This window comes from Lactuca sativa, chromosome 4, assembly GCF_002870075.4.
Source record: "Lactuca sativa cultivar Salinas chromosome 4, Lsat_Salinas_v11, whole genome shotgun sequence".
Classification (NCBI taxonomy): Eukaryota; Viridiplantae; Streptophyta; class Magnoliopsida; order Asterales; family Asteraceae; genus Lactuca; species Lactuca sativa.
The window spans coordinates 337,850,294-337,870,400 of NC_056626.2; the positions used below are offsets into that span (position 1 = coordinate 337,850,294).

Here is a 20,107-nt window from a genome sequence, read left to right on the forward strand (position 1 = left end):
GCAATATTGACCGGTTTGGTCCTTAAACTATTTTTCTTGACATTTTAACACCAAAAATTATTGAAATTAATATTTTTCAGCATATTTTTCATAGAAAACAGTTTAAGTCCCTAAAAATGCAGTTTTTCTCGGTTTTAGCCCATCTTTTCGCAATTTTGACAATTTTGGCCCAAATTGGAAAATTTTTACAACTTTGGTCCTTTTTAAATTTAAAAAGCATTTTAAACCTTTGAAAAGGATTTGGAACACTTATAGTCCACTTTTTTACAGAAAGTTACAGTTTTGGCCCTCCAAAACAGAAAAATTCGCATAATGGGCCTTATTGGGCCGAAATTTTCATTTTTAGCCCATTAAGCTTGGAATTTATGTTTTTAATCCCCTAAATGAGTATATTTCCAGAAATTTATTTATAGAAACTGTTTTGGCACACTTCATCCATCAGAATCTGTGAAATGTCAATTTGGGCCCTTATTTTTGCATTTTTCACATTTTAGGCCCAAAATTTGTGTTTTTAACCCAAAGAAAATTATTACTAAACCACTTAGCCATTTTTCTTGAAGAACTTTGTGTTTAGAAATATATTTGAAGCTAAAATCATTTAACACAAGATATTTCTCGGTTTTGATGGGTTTTAAGGCTAGATCCAACATAAAAACACATAAAAGCATACATATAAGCATGGAAATCATACAAGGCATACAAACACATATAGATCTACACTTTCACTTGTATTCCCCCCCCCCCCCCCACAAAACTCATAAAAACAGAAAATAGGGGTATGAATCTCACCTTGGGGTGTTGACTCGGTTTTTGGAAGAAAAGATGGAAGAAAAATGAAGTGTTTTTGGCCTTGGCTCCCTTTGATGAAGATCTTGAGTTTTGAGATGATTCTAGGGTGTAAGATCACGATTTTTGTATAGATTAGGGAAGGATTTTGATAACAAAAGAATTTAAACCATAGATCTATGCATAATCTTACCTTAGATGAAGAATATTGTAGAGATTTCCTCTTGAAAGCTTCCTAGAACTCGAGATTTTGGAGAGGGAAGAAGAAGAAGTCTTGAGTGAATTTTAGAGAGAGTTTGTGAGTGTTTTGTGTGTGTGTGGTGTTGCTCTCGGCCAAACAAGAAAGAAGAGGGAGGGAAGAATGGAAGTGATCTTTGAAGTGAAATGCATGGAGAAATGAGAAAATGCATGGATATCCTATGGGTAAAGATGAGGTGTCACTTGAAAGTCAACTCCTTCTTGGGTTTGGGCCTTGGGCCGAGAATGGGAAGGAAAAAAAAAGATTTTTGGGCTTTTTGCTCCTAAGCCCAATATTAGTGTTAATTAGGGTGTGTTTTAAGCTTAAGAGAATGTAGTAGGATTTTTATGTTTTTCTTGAACTAGTTTTAGGTTTCTCATGTACCAAAGCTCTTAATCCATTTCATTCTAGGCCCAACATGACCTAAAAGGTTAAAATAAATAAGTGTGGGTCCAATTAGAGTCCAATTAGGGCTCTAAGCCCATGATAGTCTAATTGGAAGCTTATTGGCCCATTTGGATCCAATAAGGAAGTTCTAGCCTAAATTAGACTTAATAAAAACTTCTAGGGTCTCCAATTGTTTGATGACTATTTGTAGTACTTGCATGATGTATTTGATTGAAGTTTTTGATTCACATTAACTTGAATGTATAGATTACATGGCCCAAAATTTACAGTTGTGACATTTTCTGGGTTACTCACTCACATCCAAGGCGTACAGGGTCCTAAACAAACGTTCAAGAAGGATTGAAGAGACATACTATGTGACCTTCGATGATAACTATGTCAAGAAACTACAGACCATAAATGACACTGCCAGGGAAATCTTCCCTCAAACTGGCCAAGTCACAGTCTCAATCGCCAATTTGTACGAAAATTTTCTGGAACTATTTGACGAACCGGAAAAAGCTTCTCTCTCCGAAGCAGGTGCAGCTGACAACAAAATAGATCATATGAAGCAGATTGTCGAAGATGCTGCAAGAAGAATGCATGAAGGAGAATCGCCCACTGATGACTCTCCAACCAACAATGCTTCAGTCGAGGGGGAGCCAAGTTCTCATGTCGAGGGGGAGCAAAGCTCTACCACTTCACCCGAAGGTCCTTCACCAACCGAAGGTACCTCTCCAACCGAAGGTGCCCCTCCAAACGAAGGTGCTTCAATGCCTGAAAGTTCAGCACCGCAAGAAACCCCTGAACCTCATGCTTCTCAAGACTCATCAATTGAGGGGGAGCATGATGATATGATGCTTGATTTTGATAGTCAATCTGAGCCAGAAGAGATGATCAACGCTGAACTAGATCCAACCTTCGATCCGAATTACCCTCTTCTTACAAAATGGACCAGAGATCATCCTATCTCTCAAGTAGTTGGTGATGTATCTGAAAAGGTTCTGACCCGATCTCAACTGAAGGCAAAACATACATCCTTATTCTCAAAGGTTGAGTTTTGTATGTTTAACTCATTTGTATCAAAAGTTGAACCGAAGACAGTGAACACTGCCCTCGATCACTCTGATTGGGTTCAAGCAATGCAAGATGAACTGAACGAGTTCGAAAGGAACAAAGTCTGGCGCCTCATTCCAACTCCTCCGGATGCTTCAGTTGTTGGTCTTAAATGGGTTTTTAGAAACAAAATGGACAAGGAAGGTAATGTCATAAGGAACAAAGCTCGTCTGGTTGTCAAGGGATACTGTCAGGAAGAAGGGATAGATTACGAAGAGACATTCGCTCCAGTAGCTAGGCTAGAATCGGTTAGAATATTTCTGGCCTATGCTGCTCACAAAAACTTTGAGGTCTTCCAAATGGACGTCAAGTGTGCATTTCTCAATGGAGAACTTGAAGAAACTGTGTATGTGGAGCAACCTCCTGGGTTCGTGAACGAAAAGTATCCAAATCATTGCTATATTATGGATAAAGCTGTGTACGGCCTCAAACAAGCTCCGAGGGCCTGGTATGAAACGCTTACAAAATTTTTAAAGATGTCCAAATTCAAACAAGGTTCGGTTGACCCAACCTTCTTTCGCAAAAAGGAAGGTAACCACCTTATGATAGTTGAAATTTATGTCGATGACATCATCTTTGGCTCTACAAATCCCGGCTTAACAGCTGAATTCAGAAAGTTGATGGAGACTAAGTTTGAAATGAGCTCAATGGGTCCTATTAACTTTTTCCTTGGTTTAAATATAAGACAGGGACCCGAAGGCATCTTTATCAATCAGGAAGCTTACACGAAGACTCTCCTAGCAAAGTTTGGCATGATGGGAGACTCAAAAGTCAAAGTCCCAATGGCATTCGGCACCAAACTTACCCCTTCACTAGATAAACCGGCTGTCGACATCACGCTCTATCGTCAAATGATAGGCTCACTGATGTATCTAACTGCTAGCAGGCCTGATATCATGTTTTCTGTATGTTATTGTGCTCGATTTCAGGCTAACCCACGCAAACCTCACATGCTGGCAGTGAAGAACATCCTACGCTATCTCAAGCGAACCACCTCCTTAGGTCTGTGGTATCCATCCAATTCTGGCTTCTTCGTTCAAGCCTATTCTGATGCTGACCTTGGAGGATGTGGACTCGACCGCAAAAGCACAACTGGTGGCTGTCAATTTCTTGATGGGAAATTGGTCAGCTGGCAATCCAAGAAACAAACATGTGTGTCGCTGTCTACTGCTGAAGCGGAATACATTGCCGCTGCATCCTGCACATCACAAGTGGTTTGGATCCAGAGTCAACTTCGAGACTATGGACTCAATATGAAGAAGATCCCTCTATATTGTGACTCTGAAAGTGCAATTAGGATCTGTCATAACCCGGTGCAACACTCTAAAACCAAACACATAGCACTGAGGTATCACTTCATCAAAGATCATGTGGAAGATGGAAATGTCGAAGTTTACTTCGTAAGAACCACTGATCAACTGGCTGACGTCTTTACCAAAGCTCTTCCAGAAGCATCGTTCAATAAAATATTGCAAGGGCTAGGAATGATGGAATCAGAGTCAGTACCTCACACTACCTCTCAATCTCAAACGTAAGAAGCGAAACCAACCAAATGTTCGGGTTCGGTTCAACCATTTCACTCGCTCATTACTTCAAAGGTAGTTTTTCTGTGTTGTATATTTCTTGTGCAAAATTTGTTTTTCTTTATGTAAAAAGTTTTTTTTTTGCATATCTAAATTCCTTGGTTTCTTAAAAATTTTCCAAAACCGAAACCTCCAGAAGGTTCGGGTTCGGTTTTTCAAAATTTTCAAGAACCGAAACCTCCAGAAGGTTCGGGTTCGGTTTTTGAAAATTTTCCTGAACCGAAACCAACCGAAGGTTCGGGTTCGGTTTTTCAAAATTTTCCTGAACGAAACCAACCGAAGGTTCGGGTTCGGTTTTTCAACTTTTTCCAACCGAAACCAACCGAACGTTCGGGTTCGGTTTTTCAATTTTTCTTTCTAATAATATCAAAAATCCAAAAATGTTTTTTTTTTGTGTGCTCATTTGTTTATGGGAATATATTCGATGCCTTACTTAAGTGTCCCTAGAAGCATGCTGATGTATGTGTCCCAAGCCTCATAAGATTTTGAATAATAGCCTTCATGACCTGGTATATACAAACCTTGTCTTCCCAATAAGGCTAACTCATTTATTCTAATCGTGAGCTACCTCACTCTTTTCTCACATGAGTTCAGAGTCTCCTGCTTGGTCCTTTTGTTCGCAGCAGAGGTACTATGTCTTCTTTCACCATCCCCATTACGCTTCTCCATAACATTCGTTTCATCACTGTAACCCTTGAGACTCTCAGCAACTACCACTGAGGTTTATGGTTACACAACATCTGTGTTTATGATCTTAGCTTCGTGCCACTACGAGCTGAGTGAAACCCAAAATTCAACACCAACGAATTGACGGTGACCAATTAACTTGATCAAGTTTTCACCAATGAATTGACGAATGTACCTTCATGAAATCTCATTTTTTTTCTTTTTGCGTGATTCCAATGAAATTGTTACACACCATAACATTTCTTCCCATGGGATCCAGTTTTAAATTTTTATCTGAGATTTCATATTAATCCAAGCCACTACAAAATCAACTCAAACCTACTTGTTCAACAGACTACACTGGTCTCACAAGTACTTTGTTCAAGTTCGTTCTTATATCAAGAATTGAACTGTTGAATCAAAGCGAAACCACCCTTAATTTGCCTTATTGAAAGAAGCCTTTCAACATTTATTAATGAATGTTTGATCGTAATTCAACGAGATTCCACACTAACACTTTGAGGTCTTTCTTGACCTTGAAGGAAGAGATTCGTGCCCGGGATCATCAGTTTCGTGTCATTATTAACATCACAGATTATCCTAAAAAGAGTTGCTTTACTTCTTTATTTTTTCTACACTCTTTGCACGAAAATCCAAGATTTTCAAAAATTCCGTTACTAATTATTTTACAGGCTGGATATTTACTGGATGGTTACAAATGAAGTTGTGGTCAAAAATTAGCCACGTGGATCATTAATTGGAAACAGCCGTTTAAAAGGGGATAAGACAAAAAGTTGCTGACTCGGCGGGAGTTAAAAGGATAGAAATTCAAACGACGGTAAAAAGGAGGGCGCGTGAATTTGAAACGGCCGCGCTTTTTCTGACACTTGAGGACGCGTGTGCAATGTCAAAGCGTCATATCTCTGAAGTTACAGACGCGTGTGGAAATGGAAACAATTTCTTTCTCTGAACCGGCGCTTATCGGGCGGCGTGATCCTCTCTCTCCTACGTGATCATCGCACGTCCCAACTGTCACCAATCAGTCACTCCAAAATAACCCGTTTCGTATTTCCATAAGAGATTTCAAACGATTTTTCTCTCTCCTATCACCTACTATAAAAACCCATCAACACCACCTTTTACCTCTTTACTGCCCCATAATTTCCAAAGCAAAAATACTTCCAAACTCTCTCCCGGTTATCTCCTTCTCCAAACCTGCAACAATGGCTGAATCCTCTTCCGTCCATGCTACTTCTCAGATTCTTCCAATCCGTCCTCAGCAATGCCTCGTGATTGATACCTTTCATACCAAGAAGATCATCGTATCCGATGCATCGAAATTCTCCTTCATTGGCTCTATCCCGGAGTCGATGTATGCTGATGTGCCAGCAGATAGCAGATTGATCAGAACGATCAAGGAGTTTCGCCAAACTGGTCCAAGGGAACTGACACCGGACATGCTGCGATCAATTCATGATGCCGACAAACCGGTGGCCAGGGGCAAAAAGGGTGACAAGGGAAAGCAAGTGTCCAAAGCTCCAAAGGGACCTTCTCCAAAGAAGCGTAAACAACAGAAACCTGCTTCATCCCCACAACCGAAAAGGAGGAAGACCCAACCGAAACGAAAGTTCCTCATACCCTCCTCTTCAAGCGAATCCGAAGGTGGGAGTTCGGACTCTGAGGGCTCACAAGGAGACGAATCTCCACAACGAGGCAACACACCACCTCGGTCCCCAACCCCGGAGATGGAACTTCACCAATCCCCAGTTCCTTCCCCTCCACCCACAATACCTATTTCCATTCCCACCATAAACCCTACTATACCACCAACCTCATTCCCTATACCCCCACCCATATTCACCACATCAACCGAAACACCACCTGTAACCGAAACCCCACCCGTAACCGAACCTCCACAAACCGAAACCCATACACCACCACCACCACCCGAAACTAACCCCCCACCCACTCAACCTGAACCAACCAAACCCACAACACCCCCAGCTTCTCCACCACCTCAATCTCCAGAAGACGCCTCCGATGGCGATGATCAATACCTTGGTGGTGATCACATGAACTTTGATTCGGTCTACTATAGTCCGTTTCAAGTTCAGAGTGATGAGGAGGATGATGCTCCAGTGACAAAGAAGCATCTCCGCGAGCTTAACGAGAAGGTTGATCAACTTCTCGCCTCCTCTTCCAACCAGCAGTCATCCTTATCTGAAGTCGCCCTTCAAAAAATAGTTGACGCCTTCTCCAAGGCTCAACATGACTCAGTGGCCTCAGCAACTGCTGCGATAGACGCCTCCACCCAAGCCTGTGTGGCTGCAACCGAAAAAGTCGATAAACTATTCTCCGACGCTTCTGACCTGCTGAAGTCTCTGCAGGAAAGCGCCAATGCCACAAAGACAACTCTGGAACCGATTGTTCAGCAATTGGCCAAGTTCGTCTCGACGGAGTTGACTTCGTTCGCTACCCTCCGACAAAATCTCAGCGACGACAACTCGGCACTCCGTGCCTCCATCGATGCCCGTCTGGCAAAACTACAAGAAGATCTTGCGGCAGAGAACTCTCTGATGGACGTTCTGGCGAGTAAAACAACTGCCCTAAAGGTCAAGAGCACGCAGCTTTCCAACTCCGAACAACAATTGGAAGCTCTTCGATCCGAGAGGGAAGTCATAAAGACGTGTGTTTCGGATGTCCACGCCGCTCTATCCAACATCCTGGAAGCACACGACCCCATCCTTAATCATTCGGTGAGGCGCACCCTCGCTGAAAAGCTCTCCCCGGCCATGGACCTCCTAAGCAAAATTGAAGGTCTGCCGAGTTTCGTGTCCATTCCGAAACAAGGGGGAGATGAGAAGAAAGGATCGAAACCACCTCCTTCCTCCAAAGCTACTCACACAACCGAACCACCCCCAACTGGTCATGCCTCGGGTTCGGGTGTGAAGAACAAGGGCAAAAACATAGCAGAGGGAGGAGATGGAGATGAAGATGAAGATGAAGATGAAGACAAGGAGACCATTGCCGACTTGTTGAAACGGAAAAACAGTCGCAATGCTGAAGGTGATGCCAGTCGTGTGGCGCGTGAGGTTGAAGAAGCCGAGCGAAAGCAAAAAGAAGCCCACGATCTCCTTGAGAGCCGAAAGCTGCTCTTCCCTGCCTGGACCAGGGATCGTTTGATAAAAGAGGCCATAGAGACTCCAAGCATACTATGGCTCGAGCCGGTGATATCGTTCGGCTGCAACAACACCATTGATTCGCAGTTTGATATGCCACTGACTCGAAAGGCGTTCATCTTCCACGCCTTCTCCAACATCTTTGAAGTCCCGCATCCGAGCGATGAGCTTGACAGGGAGCTCATTGACTTCTACCTGGAGGCCGCTCGCCCTCAATACCTTACATGGAGTGCCCAGAAGATTGTCAATGTTCGGGTGATGAAGCCTTTTGCCGTGGGGAGATTTACAAACGTCAAGTTCAAGCTTATCCGAGGATCTGCAAGAACTGCTCACATCATCACCCTGGCGGATCTACCGAATCTGAATCCTCATGACTGGATAGTCCTGTACAATATCCTTCTGACAAATGAAGCCGAATATGGTCCCATCTTAGACCATGTCAAAAGGATGTTGGCTTGCTACATCATGGAGGTTGCCCAAATAGATCAGGAGGTCGCCACTGTTTTCAAGAAGAAACCGAAAGTAGCACCAGTGGGATCGGCCAGTGATCTAAACACAATGCAAATGGGCAAGATAGATCCAAGGCGAAACTCTGTGATGTTCACCAGAGCCGAAGGACAGAAATGTCTGTTCGCGTTAGCTGACAAGCACCTCTACACCACAGCTTGCTTGGAGCACGTCCTATCAATCGTCAAGCGGTGTAAGGACAATTCGGCTGATGACATCAAGTACTTCAATGATATGATCAATTGGTACATCCGGTTTAGACAGACCATCCTTTCCATAACCAAGTGTCTGTTTAGTACCGTGAAGAAGAAGGTACCAGCTTCAGCCGCCGACCCAAGTAAGAAGTGAAGGTCTCGCTCCAAATTGACGCAAAGGGGGAGATTGTCGGGCTGAAGTTCTATTAGATGTTGCGTCTTTTGGGCTCGTTAGATTAGCCTTTTATTCTCCGGTTTGGGCCTGTCCAACCGAGAGCCTTTTATGTATAGTATTTAAGTTAATGCTTGCATGCATATTAGGTTAAGATTCTAGAGATTATCAACATAGCGATTGATTAAGAGTACAACATTTTCCAGTAATCGTTCTTGTAATCTTGCAATCCTTTACAGTTGATGTTCTTAATCGAGCTCTTCTAAGGATTTTATTTAATCATTCGACACGATTGATTCAAGCTGTTTTGTTCTTAATATTGCGTTCTGCTTTGTTTTAATATTGTGTTCTTGCTGTTTCATATTCATATACTTGTTCAAGATCTAATCGATCTTCATAGATTAAAAGTTGTTTTAATCCCATCACTTAACTTATGTTCAAACCCTATTATCTTTAGCCTCTATCAATCTTCACCCTAAATACGAAACTCTGGCTTGTTCTTAAGTGTTCCTAAGCTTCAGTGGTTAACTTTTGGTGTTTTTTCTCACTTTGAAGAAGAATGAGTTTGGTGTTCAAGCATTGATTGGGTTGGAGCTCTTAGATCTAGTCTAGGGCTTCTTTTCGGCATATTGTAGTACCTTGAGTCATCCTTGTGAATATAGGCTACTCTAAGAGCTTAGAATGTTGGATCTTAGCATTTCTGAAGTTGTTAGTGCATAAAAATGTCATCTTGATGAGTTTGGATGAACCTTGTAAGAGTTGATGTTCATATTATGGATATAGATGGATAAAAACAAGTGTTAGCTCCCATTAACACATGTAAAGGAGTAAAGATGCCAACTTTATGCGTTAAGACATTATATAGGATCAGATCTGAGTAGTGGACTTAGTGGCTTAACCATTTAAGCACTTAATGGCGAGATTGGGATGTTGTGGAGTATATTGTGCGTACCCAGCTTGTATGTCGCACGTACTGGCCAAAGCAGGCGTACGCTTGGTGTAGATTGAGTATGTTGGGTGTTCTCAGTCGTTTGACTTTTGTTGAGTTTTGTGGTTTGGTCTGTATTTAGACTATTAGGGTTTTGGGATTTGTCAAAGCACTAGCCTTTCTGAATTTGGGCCATTGTGAGGTTTTGGGTCTCCATGGATTTGGGCCCATATTGGACATCAAGTGTCCTTTAGGAACTGGTTCATTATTAGGCTTTTAGTACCATTGAGTTTGGGCCTTGGTCTTTGAGCCAGTTGAGGGGAAGGGTAAAATAGTCTTTTACCGTAGGAGTCGAGATTAGTGAATTAATTCCCGGTTATGGTTATGACATGATCATTGATCATGATTATATTTGATTGGTTAACGCGGGGATTCTACAGTCCAGTTGCTTAAGCATTTGTTGGATTGTCAGCAAACTGAGGTGAGTTTCCTTCACTATACTCGTGGGTCGAAGGCGTCAATGTTGGCCCACCAAATTACGTTTAGAGGTTGATAGTTGCCTTTGTGACACTTTCTCATTATGATTTTATGTGCTTGTTGTCTCCGTGACTCTTACTATTATGATTATATGCTAGCTGTAGGGGTGAAATGGACCTGATACCGGTTGAAAGATACTGAAGGTGGTGAAATAGACCCGTTACCAGTTGAAAGATACCGAAGGGGGGGGGGGGGGGTGAATTAGACCCAGTACTGGTTGAAAGATACCGAAGGGAGTGAAATAGACCCAGTACCAGTTGAAAGATACCGAAGGGGGTGAAATACACCAAGTATCAGTTGAAATATACCAAAGGGGGGGGGGGGTTGAAATAGACCCAGTTATAATCTGACTGTTATGTATGTGTGGTATGCGGTATTTTGGGGGAGCTCACTAAGCTTTTTTTCTTACGGTTTTTTGTTTATGTTTCAGGTACTTCCAGCTCGAAGGAAAGGGCCCAACTTGATCACACCGTATCCACCCATATTTTCTGCATTATGTAATTTTGAGATTTTGTACTCTGATAATTAGTTTACCATGTTATACTTTTAAATGATTGAAATGATTAAATGGTGTTTATGGTTGAACTAAAAATGAAATTTTTACCTCATAATTTTTGGGACGTTACAAGTTGGTATCAAAGCCTTGGTTTGAGGGATCCGGGCGTACTCTCGGGTGTGTCTGAACTCAAACTAAGGGTTTGGAAGATTTTTCATAAAATAAATCTTTAAAGGATTTAATAATAAAAGAAAGGGGTGGTGCATGTAATCAGCCGAGCTCAAGTAAGCGATTCCCAAAATACCCATACATGTTTGTTATATTATATGATATGAGAATGGCATGCTAGATTAGGGCTAAGGATCTTATCATGATTCTATGTTAGGAGAGATGCCTTTGTATGTCTGATTGCTTTAGCTTTTAGAATTGCTTGCTAGTATGGATTTTCAGATGATTGCAGGGATAGGCCTGACATGTGATCCCTTGTAGCCTAAGAGGAATTGAATGATGTTTTAGATTCGAAATCTTTATTGTTAGTAAGTGAGCTTGATATGTCCTCTATTTGGCTTGTGGTTTGAAGTGTTATTGCTCGAATGCTTCTTGCTTTGTGCTTTGTGGAATTCTTAGATATGTGTATTAAATATTAAGTCAATATGTTAAGTTACATGTTGCAAAGCTTAAATAATCTCAGACTGATTAATTTGAACCTATTGCGTATCTCTTGTCTAAGTCCAACTATTTTAGGGACGAGTCTTTTACTCGAAGGATTATATAAGTTTTGTGGCATGTGATTATATTCATGAGGTGGTTAGTTGACATTAGTGAGTGTTCTTCGGCAATTGATGGCATGGTGAGGTCAAGAACCTAGGAAGACTAGGAAGTGCTTTAGTGGGTTGGTTGCACTGCTTAGCGGGTATTTGGAGTATCATTTTGAGAAGGCGACATGGAGGATTTGGGATGATTCTTGAGGAAAGTATGGATATGTGTGTAAGGTAGTATTGGGCTTGTACTAATGAAAGCATAGGATCCATACTCGACTCGAGGAGAGTCACGGAGAATCTAGGAAGTTGGTGGGATGAGGAATATTTGGGTATGTTTTGATCATGTGTATGACTGCTTTTTAGAATGGTGATGAGCATGCATGGAGAAGGTTCAGTTTTTTTTTGGTTCATGCTCTGGTGATGAGCTAATTTGTGAGAGGACTGCCAGGCTTCTAAGTTCATGTTTGATTGAGGAGATGGAATGTGTCTTCCGCACTAATCCCTAACCATAAAAGCCAAGGTTTGGTTTTTCTTGGATCTCTTGCATCGTGCGGCAAGGATTTGTTGGGAATTGATTGCACAATCTATTATGCCTACTGAGTTGGAGGCTATGTATTGAGAGGAGTTTGTGACCCGGTTTATGGTGGAGGCTGTGCCAGCTGTCATAGTGCACCCATTAGCAAGGGACTTTGTGAGCATGTCAGGGTGAAAGACCCTGAATGATGCGATTGAAGGATCCCGTGAGTGGAAGATTGATTTGGGGCACATCGGGGCGAGAAAGACAGGGCAGTTTTAGACAACAGTGGGCCAGGAAAAGAGGCCCATGACTTAGGATTCACGGTTGGGAGGCCAGCAAGGCCGGGGCTGTTGTGCCGAATGTGGGAGGACCCATGTGGGAGGCTGTCGGGAGAAAGTGAGGGGATGTTTCAGTTGGGAACAGATGGGTCATTTCGGTAGGTATTGCCCCCGAGAATCGGTTTCGATATGTTTTCACTGCAACCAAGTGGGCTACAAGAAAGCCTACTATTCGGAGTTGATAAGAGGAGCAGTGAGAGCACCTGCTCCAGCCACTCTGAGGAGTACTGATGGTCGCGAGGGCATTGTGGACGATCCTAGGGTGAGGAGTCGATCATTGAAATTACAAGCCGAGGGGGATCCGAGTTCCACCAGTTGACGTAACGGGTATGAGTTGTATTCCATCCTTCATGCTCTTATCAAATGTGTTTATGGTTTTTTGATTGTGTGCGAGACGCTATATGTGGCGTATATAACTCTCCATATAGAAATTGAGTTTTCTTCATGATGGTCTTAAGAATCTTCTTATGCCATTTTACATACCATGGGTCGTTTCTAGAAGAGGATTGAGTATCCCGCTTAGGAGACCAGCAGTCGGCTCGATCATTAGTGGTATAAACAAAAATTCAAGGAATCCACAAGGTGGGCATGTCGAGTTTAATTGCAGGATATTTAAAGGTTCTTTATGGTTTCAAGGCAATAAGGAATGAGTGTAATCGTTGGTGTAAGATCAGTAGTTTTCAAGTTCACATCTTTGAAGCGAGGTTAGTTGCATGTTCGCATGAGAAGTTCGTCTAAGTGCAAGTGAGTCGTGGAGTTGGTTGGGTAACCGTTTTGATATTTGAGATGTTCTCCATCGCCAAGGACTAGTAGTGGATTTAGCAGAAGATGCCTAAGGACAAAAGATTTGGAATAAAGATACATTATTATTATTATTATTATTATTATTATTATTATTATTATTATAAAACATAACTAGTTAACTCATTGAGATAACATGTAACAAAGAAAGTGACACAAGTTATTTATAGTCAAGATTTTCTTGAAGAAGTTGATGAGAAGATAATTTTGCTTAAATATATATTCATCAAATTCGATATTATAACTATAAATAATTGTATAAATAATTTTAAAAAAGTGAAAGACATGGTTTTTATGTTTCTCTATCAATATTATCAATTGCTTAGAAACTTATATTTTCATTTAATTCTACATACATAACATCACAACACCACTAACAATATTAAAAACCAAATACATCAAATAAAAATATAAGCTAACACAAACTAATAGATCTTTCATGAATCTATATAATACAATTATACAAACACACAACAAGAACTACCACAAACTAATTAACTACACCCCTCTAGAGCCCGAAATATCAATCCACGACAGCTGAATCTCAACCTCACCGCATTCCACATTTTGAAGTCTAAGAATCATCTTTTGAATAACTTTTCCATCGGCCCATATGATCTGACTTTCTTTAGCCAGACTGTTGGCCTTTGACGGTTTAACAGTTGTGATGATCGTGCCGTTTGGAAGATCGTCCAAATGCATTTTGACAGATTCTAAGAATGGCTGAATGTTGAACACTGCATCCCCCATTTTGTCATCGAGACTAAACGTATCTCTGTCGTACACTTCCTGTATTTTTTTAAACCATAAGGGTGAGTTTTGAAAGTTTTATAAAACTTCAGGAGAAATGTATATAACAATATTTAATTTCTCTTAAGCGATATACAACTAGTCACATGTCTAACATGTGATACTCATGGTATACTTTAATGTGACGGAATAAAATCATGACCAAGTGAAAACAAAAAAGAAAAAAACAAAAGACCATTCGTTTCTAACATGCGCAATATTATTTGTCGATGGGTCACATCATCACATCATGTAATTTAGTTAAAAAAAACTGATTTATTTATATAAAATAAAATATTATCATAATTATTATATATCAAATATATATTTTTTATTTTATGTGGGTGAATTAGAAAATTAAGTTGAACAATCACCTTCCATTTTTTAAACTATATAGAGAATGTTGTTACATGGGAAGAAATTTAGCACCTCTATAAAGGTATTAGGAGATATATTTACTTTAAAAAAATTGATTTATCCATAACTATAATTATTATGTACATCTTTGAAGCTTTATCATTTTTAATATTTTAACATCAAATTTAATTTCTTCTAAATCACTTTTAAATTCATTTATGTTTAAGATGATATTTGCACCTTGAGGTGCGAAGGATAAGAGACAATACATAATACCATTGCACTAGAAACTTTATTTAGATAAAATAATTTCTTAAATAATATTAATATAATTTTATATTTTTATTAAATCAAAAATTTCTAGTATTTAATCAAATGATTACGTCAAATTAAATATGTATTTTCCTATTTTAATTGGTGGTCAGTGGCAAATTTGGCGTAGACTATAAAATAAGTCAAAACATGAGAAAAAATATTCCAACCTACCCGAAATACTTTTCTACAGTATTATTTATTTAAAAATAAAAATAATATAAAATAATTATAAGACAAGATACATGAGTTTACTTTGTCAAGATTCTATTATTCTATAGACATGTTGGGCACCACCATAATTTGAATCATAAACAATGGTTTCATTATATTTTTTATTTAAAAGAGATATGTGATAAAACCTTTTAAAAACCACAAATCATATCAGATTATTATGGGAGTTAGATTTTTCTACTTAAAATATTAATTTATCTACATAGATTATATTTACACTTAGTTATAATATAAATGGATGAGATTTTCTAATATGTGCCTAAGGACATATATAAGAAACATTAATTGAAGTAATAATTATAAAAAAATATTACCGTAATTAAATATGATAAACATTAATTATAAATAATATTTTTTATAATTAATGTATTTTACATTTAATTCTGATAATATTATACATAATTAATGTTTATCATATTTAATTATGGTAATATTATTCAAAATTAATATTTCAATGAATATTTTTTATATGTACCCTTATACGCATATTAGAAAAAGGAAGTGATTCGTGCACAACAGTTTTTTGTCATACACAACAATTCATGTATTATATGGTTATACAATACAACATTTTAAAGCACCAATTATTATGTATCGAAAAAAATTGTTGTGTACAGATGAGCTCTCATTAGAAAATCCCTAAATTGTAAAACATATATACTTTATATATGGATTAACTAATTTATTAAATAAAAGAATCATTTCCCATTATTTATGTAAAACCTAATACTTTGAACAAATCCCGACTAATTTTGACTAATTCCTACATGCATAAAATGAAACCCTAGTTTCCAACCAATGTACAACTAAAACAGCATGGAGTACAAGCATACGTATCAAAATCACGAAAAGTAAGAACTCACAAGTTTGACCGGTAGAGGCTCAGAAACCGATAGAGTCAACGCTTCATCCCACACAGGATTGATGTTCTTCTTCACCACTCGAGTTTTCAATTTCTGAATCATAAAAAGCAAAAACCAGTTAATTAATTTCTAAACAACACAGTTTTCCAGTAACTCATAGATTCATGAAATGACGCCGTGATAACCGGATCAGTTAGAGTAGTTGACAGTGATCGATTTTACTCTAAGTTCTAGCAGAATCAACATTATCTCAGCTCGAAAAAAAAACGAAAAAGATCTTAATTTGTTTAGTTTTTTAGGCGTTCCAACATCATATCATCTACGAATCATGGATATAAGAGCGCAAAACGTAAAATAATATAAAGATCGGAGAGAAAGGAGTACATGTTTGCCCATTTGAATAACAACATAAGGATCACTGGTACGGACATCACGAACAGCAAGATTTACGCCTTTGTGAACATGAACTCGAAGCAAACCTTGAAAGTGCTCCATCAAGAACTTTATTTGTGTAGAGATAGATAAACTGCTACAATCTTAAAGTGAAAAGTGATTATGGATGATTAAGAGAGATCTAGAACTTTTGAATGGGAGATTAGGATATTCACGAGGTATATAAGTAGAGAATGAAGAAGAAAAGGGTGGAAGACAAGGTCTGGTCATGTACGTGTGTTTGGGTTGATTTTTCTTTTTCTTTCTTTCATTTTTTTTAAGGGGTTTCTTAAAAAACAAATTTTTTTTTTTAAGAAAATACCAAAATTCTTATGAAAACCCTCTAGTCCCATCAAACATCGAATTGCTAATGATTATGTTTTTTTTTTTTTTAATTTAATTTAAATAATCTTTTTTTGTTTTCTTTTTTCTTTAGAAAAATAAATTAAGTAATATAACTATTATTTGCTTGTCATGTTTTTTATGTTAATTACTTAAATTATTAATCATAATAATATTATTTTGATCATAATCGTATTATTTGTGTTTAGTTTTATTTAATTTTTTGATGTTTTTTTCGTATACAATGTTGCTTTTTTGATGTTTTGTTCTGTTATAATATTAATTTACAATATTTAACCTTGTAAAGTAATATATTTTTTATGTTAAACTAATTTGATGTTAATCAAAAGTTTAAAAATAATATACCTTACTTTATCGTTAAACTAAAAGGTTATGAAACCATTTATCCGATTGACAACTAACTCGTAACTTTAACAATTTGTTTTAAAAAGGTTATGAAACTATTTATCCGATTGCAAAAACGCTTTTGCTAAAAACGGTTCTCAAGTAAACGAGTTCAATATTAATGAAATTAAAATACTCCTTTCACAGTCGGAGAGAAAAATGGAGAGAGAAAATCCCGGAGAATGGCAGCATGTTCGTCGGAAAAAATATGGGAGAGATTTCGATATCAACGGGAAGGCTGTCACTTTCTATTTTCAAAACTTCCCTCCAGACTGGTCTGAAGCAGCGTTGTGGAAGACTTTTAGGAGATATGGAGCCGTTGTTGACGTCTACGTTGCCAAGAAGTTGAATCATCACAAGAAGATGTTTGGTTTTGTCAGGTTCATTCGAATCCCAGATGTTCTCTCATTTGAAATGAGGCTAAATGGGATCTATATTGGAGCTCAGAAGGTTGATGTAAACGTGGCAAAATTTGGCAGGAAGGAGTTTACCTATAGAAGCAAATCGCAAGGTTGGCAAAACAGGCCTGGAACGCCCCAAACGTCGTACTTGAGGGGAAACAAATCTTTTGTTGATGCGGTTAAAGGGATAAATCACCCTGTGGAAGCTGCCAGGGAAACGGAAAACGCAAAAGTGGATGAGGCGAGAAGTAAGGCAGTTGTTGAGGAACCAGGTATGAAAATCGTTAAGCTATTATCCTCTACGGAGGTAAAAGAATACATGCAGAATACACTACTGGTAGGAGAGGTCGAAAACTTCCAAGCCCTCATGAACGTGAAAGCTTTTCAAGAAGTCGAGGGATGCCAATCGATTTGCATGCGATACCTGGGGGGATTAAAAATGCTCCTTGAGTTTGCTAATGTAAATGATAAAGACAATTTCCTAAGGAATGGTGAGGAAATTTGGCAGCCATGGTTTAAAAGTCTCAAACAGTGGCGGGTTGATGATAATCACAAGGAAAGGGTGGCTTCTGTAATCATCCAGGGCGTCCCCCAACATGCGTGGTGTGAAGAAGCTTTCAGTATCATCGCAGGCAATTGGGGAACTGTGGTTATCCCTGAAGAATGCGCCATAAATTCGCCTAACCTGGCTTTTGGTAGGGTTGGTATTCTAACGACGCATCCTGGTCTCATTAGCACCACTATTGCAATCCTTGTGGACGGAGTAAATTACGTCATCAATGTTATGGAAGATTTATTTGAGTCCCTTAAGCTCAGCCCAGTTCTTGCATCCAACGACTATTCCCCGAATATGGCTTGGTGGAATGACGGTAACAGAGACCCTCTTATGCATTCCGATGATGGTGAATATTCAATGTCGGAGCTATCTCCGGCGGAATCGGTCAGAAGCTTCCGATCGGAAGCTAGAGAGTCGCATGTCAGTAACACCCCTCCAATCCCTGTGAAGTCGCCTCGTGTTCCCAATGCGACAAAAACCTGGGGTGAAAACGAATCGCCGTCACGAAACCAAATAAGTCAAAAGTCAAACCAGGCTCATCCCCATTTGGATCAATCTAGGCGTTGGGCTAATTCTTCCCCAAGTAAAGAGCGGGCCAATACGGGGCCCAATAAAGTCCTTGATCTAAACTGTGCTCCATCTCACTCTAACTCCCCAAGTAAATCAATGAAGTCTGGTGAGGAAATCAGGTCACCCCCATTGCCCCCACAATCAGGTCCCCAGAACGAATCCCTCGCTTCCTTTTCCGCCCCTCTCGCACCCCCCTCGCCCCGGATGGATGGTTCTCAGGTTAGGTCATCGGCGTTCCAGCAATCCTCCCCTAAGTCTCAGACCCATCCGGGAGCCTCGCAGTCCACATCTATGGAAGTTGCTAAGACAATTGATATTAGGGAAAAAGTGTGATTCCAGATTAGAGGCAGGGAAGAACATCTGAGGTAATTGATCAAGGCTCGTGGTGTGATTATCGTGGATCAATGAATATCTTTTCAAATAATATCCGTGGAATTGGGGGTGAGGTTAAAAGGGAATGGATAAAAAATTCGCGTATTCAACATCATTCGGTCTTTGTCGGGTTGCAGGAAACGAAGTCGTATGAGGTTAAAGGAGGTCTCGATAAGTTTATTTGGGGTCCTGGGAATTTTCAAAGTGAAGTAGTCGATCCTATGGGTCTCTTTGGTGGAATTGTTTCCCTTTGGGATCCTTCTATATTTTGTGCAGTGGAATCAATTAAAGGAGTTGGCTTCCTATGTATAAAAGGGGTGTGGCTTAAATCCAAGAAGACTGTCTGTTTTGTAAATGTCTATGCTCCCCAGGATCTTAATGAAAAAAAGTTACTGTGGAACAAGCTCTTTGATCTTATTAATTCGGATTCAAATGTTTGTTGGACTGTCTTTGGAGACTTCAATGCTGTCCGTTTTCCTGAAGAGAGGCTGGGTTCTATTTTCTGCCCACAAGGTGCTTATTACTTCAATAAGTTTATTTTTTTAGATGGGTTGCTGGAAATAAAAATGGGTGGTCGCCGTTTTACATACATGAACTCTAAGGAGGATAAACACAGCAAGCTTGATAGGTATCTTGTTTCTCCAAATGTACTTGACTCCTGGCCGCATCTAAATGTCACCACCCTACCTCGTGTTCATTCAGATCACTGTGCAATAATCATATCCTCAAATCAGCTTGATTTTGGTCCCTATCCTTTCCGGTTCTTTAACTCGTGGCTAAAAGACCAAAATCTGGAGATGATTATAGTGAATGGATGGTCCCTTGGTTTAAACTTTGGCTTGAATAAAATTGTCTCCCCACTTTCTGTGGTTGTTCATAAACTAAAGAATTTGAAGGAGCATATAAAAGCATGGAGGAAAGAGGTCATTGAAGCAAATAAAAAGGAACCGGATGAGCTCACAAATACAATCAACGCCATTGACCTTCTTGCTGAATCTGGTCCTATGCATGAGGATCTATTGAAGAATAGGCAGTATACATACCAAAAAATCTTGGAGGTTGAGTCTAGTCGCATGGAGGATCTTAGACAAAAATCCTGATTCCGTTGGGCGTTAGAAGGTGATGAGAACAACAAATTTTTTCACGGTATTATAAACAACCGCCAGAAGTCTCAAAGAATAAATGCTCTTAAGGAGAATGGTTTCTGGATCAATGACCCGATCTCGATCAAGCAAATTGCAGTTAATCATTTTTCGGGGCGCTTTGCC

General features: G+C 39.4%; 2 protein-coding genes across 2 annotated transcripts; one reads left to right on the forward strand and one right to left on the reverse strand.

Annotated features, from left to right (window-relative positions):
• Positions 1 to 13,524: 13,524 nt before the first annotated feature.
• On the reverse strand, positions 13,525 to 16,445 carry LOC111876845 (protein C2-DOMAIN ABA-RELATED 4). Its single transcript, XM_023873413.3, has 3 exons — positions 16,146 to 16,445; positions 15,762 to 15,854; positions 13,525 to 13,995 (listed from the first exon to the last, which is right to left on the reverse strand). The coding sequence occupies exons 1-3, from the start codon at positions 16,254 to 16,256 to the stop codon at positions 13,705 to 13,707; spliced, it is 495 nt and encodes a 164-aa protein (XP_023729181.1). The 5' UTR covers positions 16,257 to 16,445; the 3' UTR covers positions 13,525 to 13,704.
• A 2,426-nt stretch (positions 16,446 to 18,871) lies between these two features.
• LOC111876849 (uncharacterized) lies at positions 18,872 to 19,939 on the forward strand. The gene has a single exon (XM_023873416.1). The coding sequence runs from the start codon at positions 18,872 to 18,874 to the stop codon at positions 19,937 to 19,939; it is 1,068 nt and encodes a 355-aa protein (XP_023729184.1).
• The last annotated feature ends 168 nt before the right edge of the window (positions 19,940 to 20,107 follow it).

What these genes read in the sequence shown, in the direction of transcription:
- LOC111876849 (XM_023873416.1), top strand. Translation starts at nt 18,872, where the DNA reads ATGAATATCTTTTCAAATAATATCCGTGGAATTGGGGGTGAGGTTAAA.
- LOC111876845 (XM_023873413.3), bottom strand. Translation starts at nt 16,256, where the DNA reads ATGGAGCACTTTCAAGGTTTGCTTCGAGTTCATGTTCACAAAGGCGTA. An exon ending in TTATTCAAATGGGCAAACAT is followed by an intron (nt 15,855 to 16,145) that starts GTACTCCTTTCT and finishes TTTATGATTCAG; the next exon opens with AAATTGAAAACTCGAGTGGT. An exon ending in AGCCTCTACCGGTCAAACTT is followed by an intron (nt 13,996 to 15,761) that starts GTGAGTTCTTAC and finishes AAAAAAATACAG; the next exon opens with GAAGTGTACGACAGAGATAC.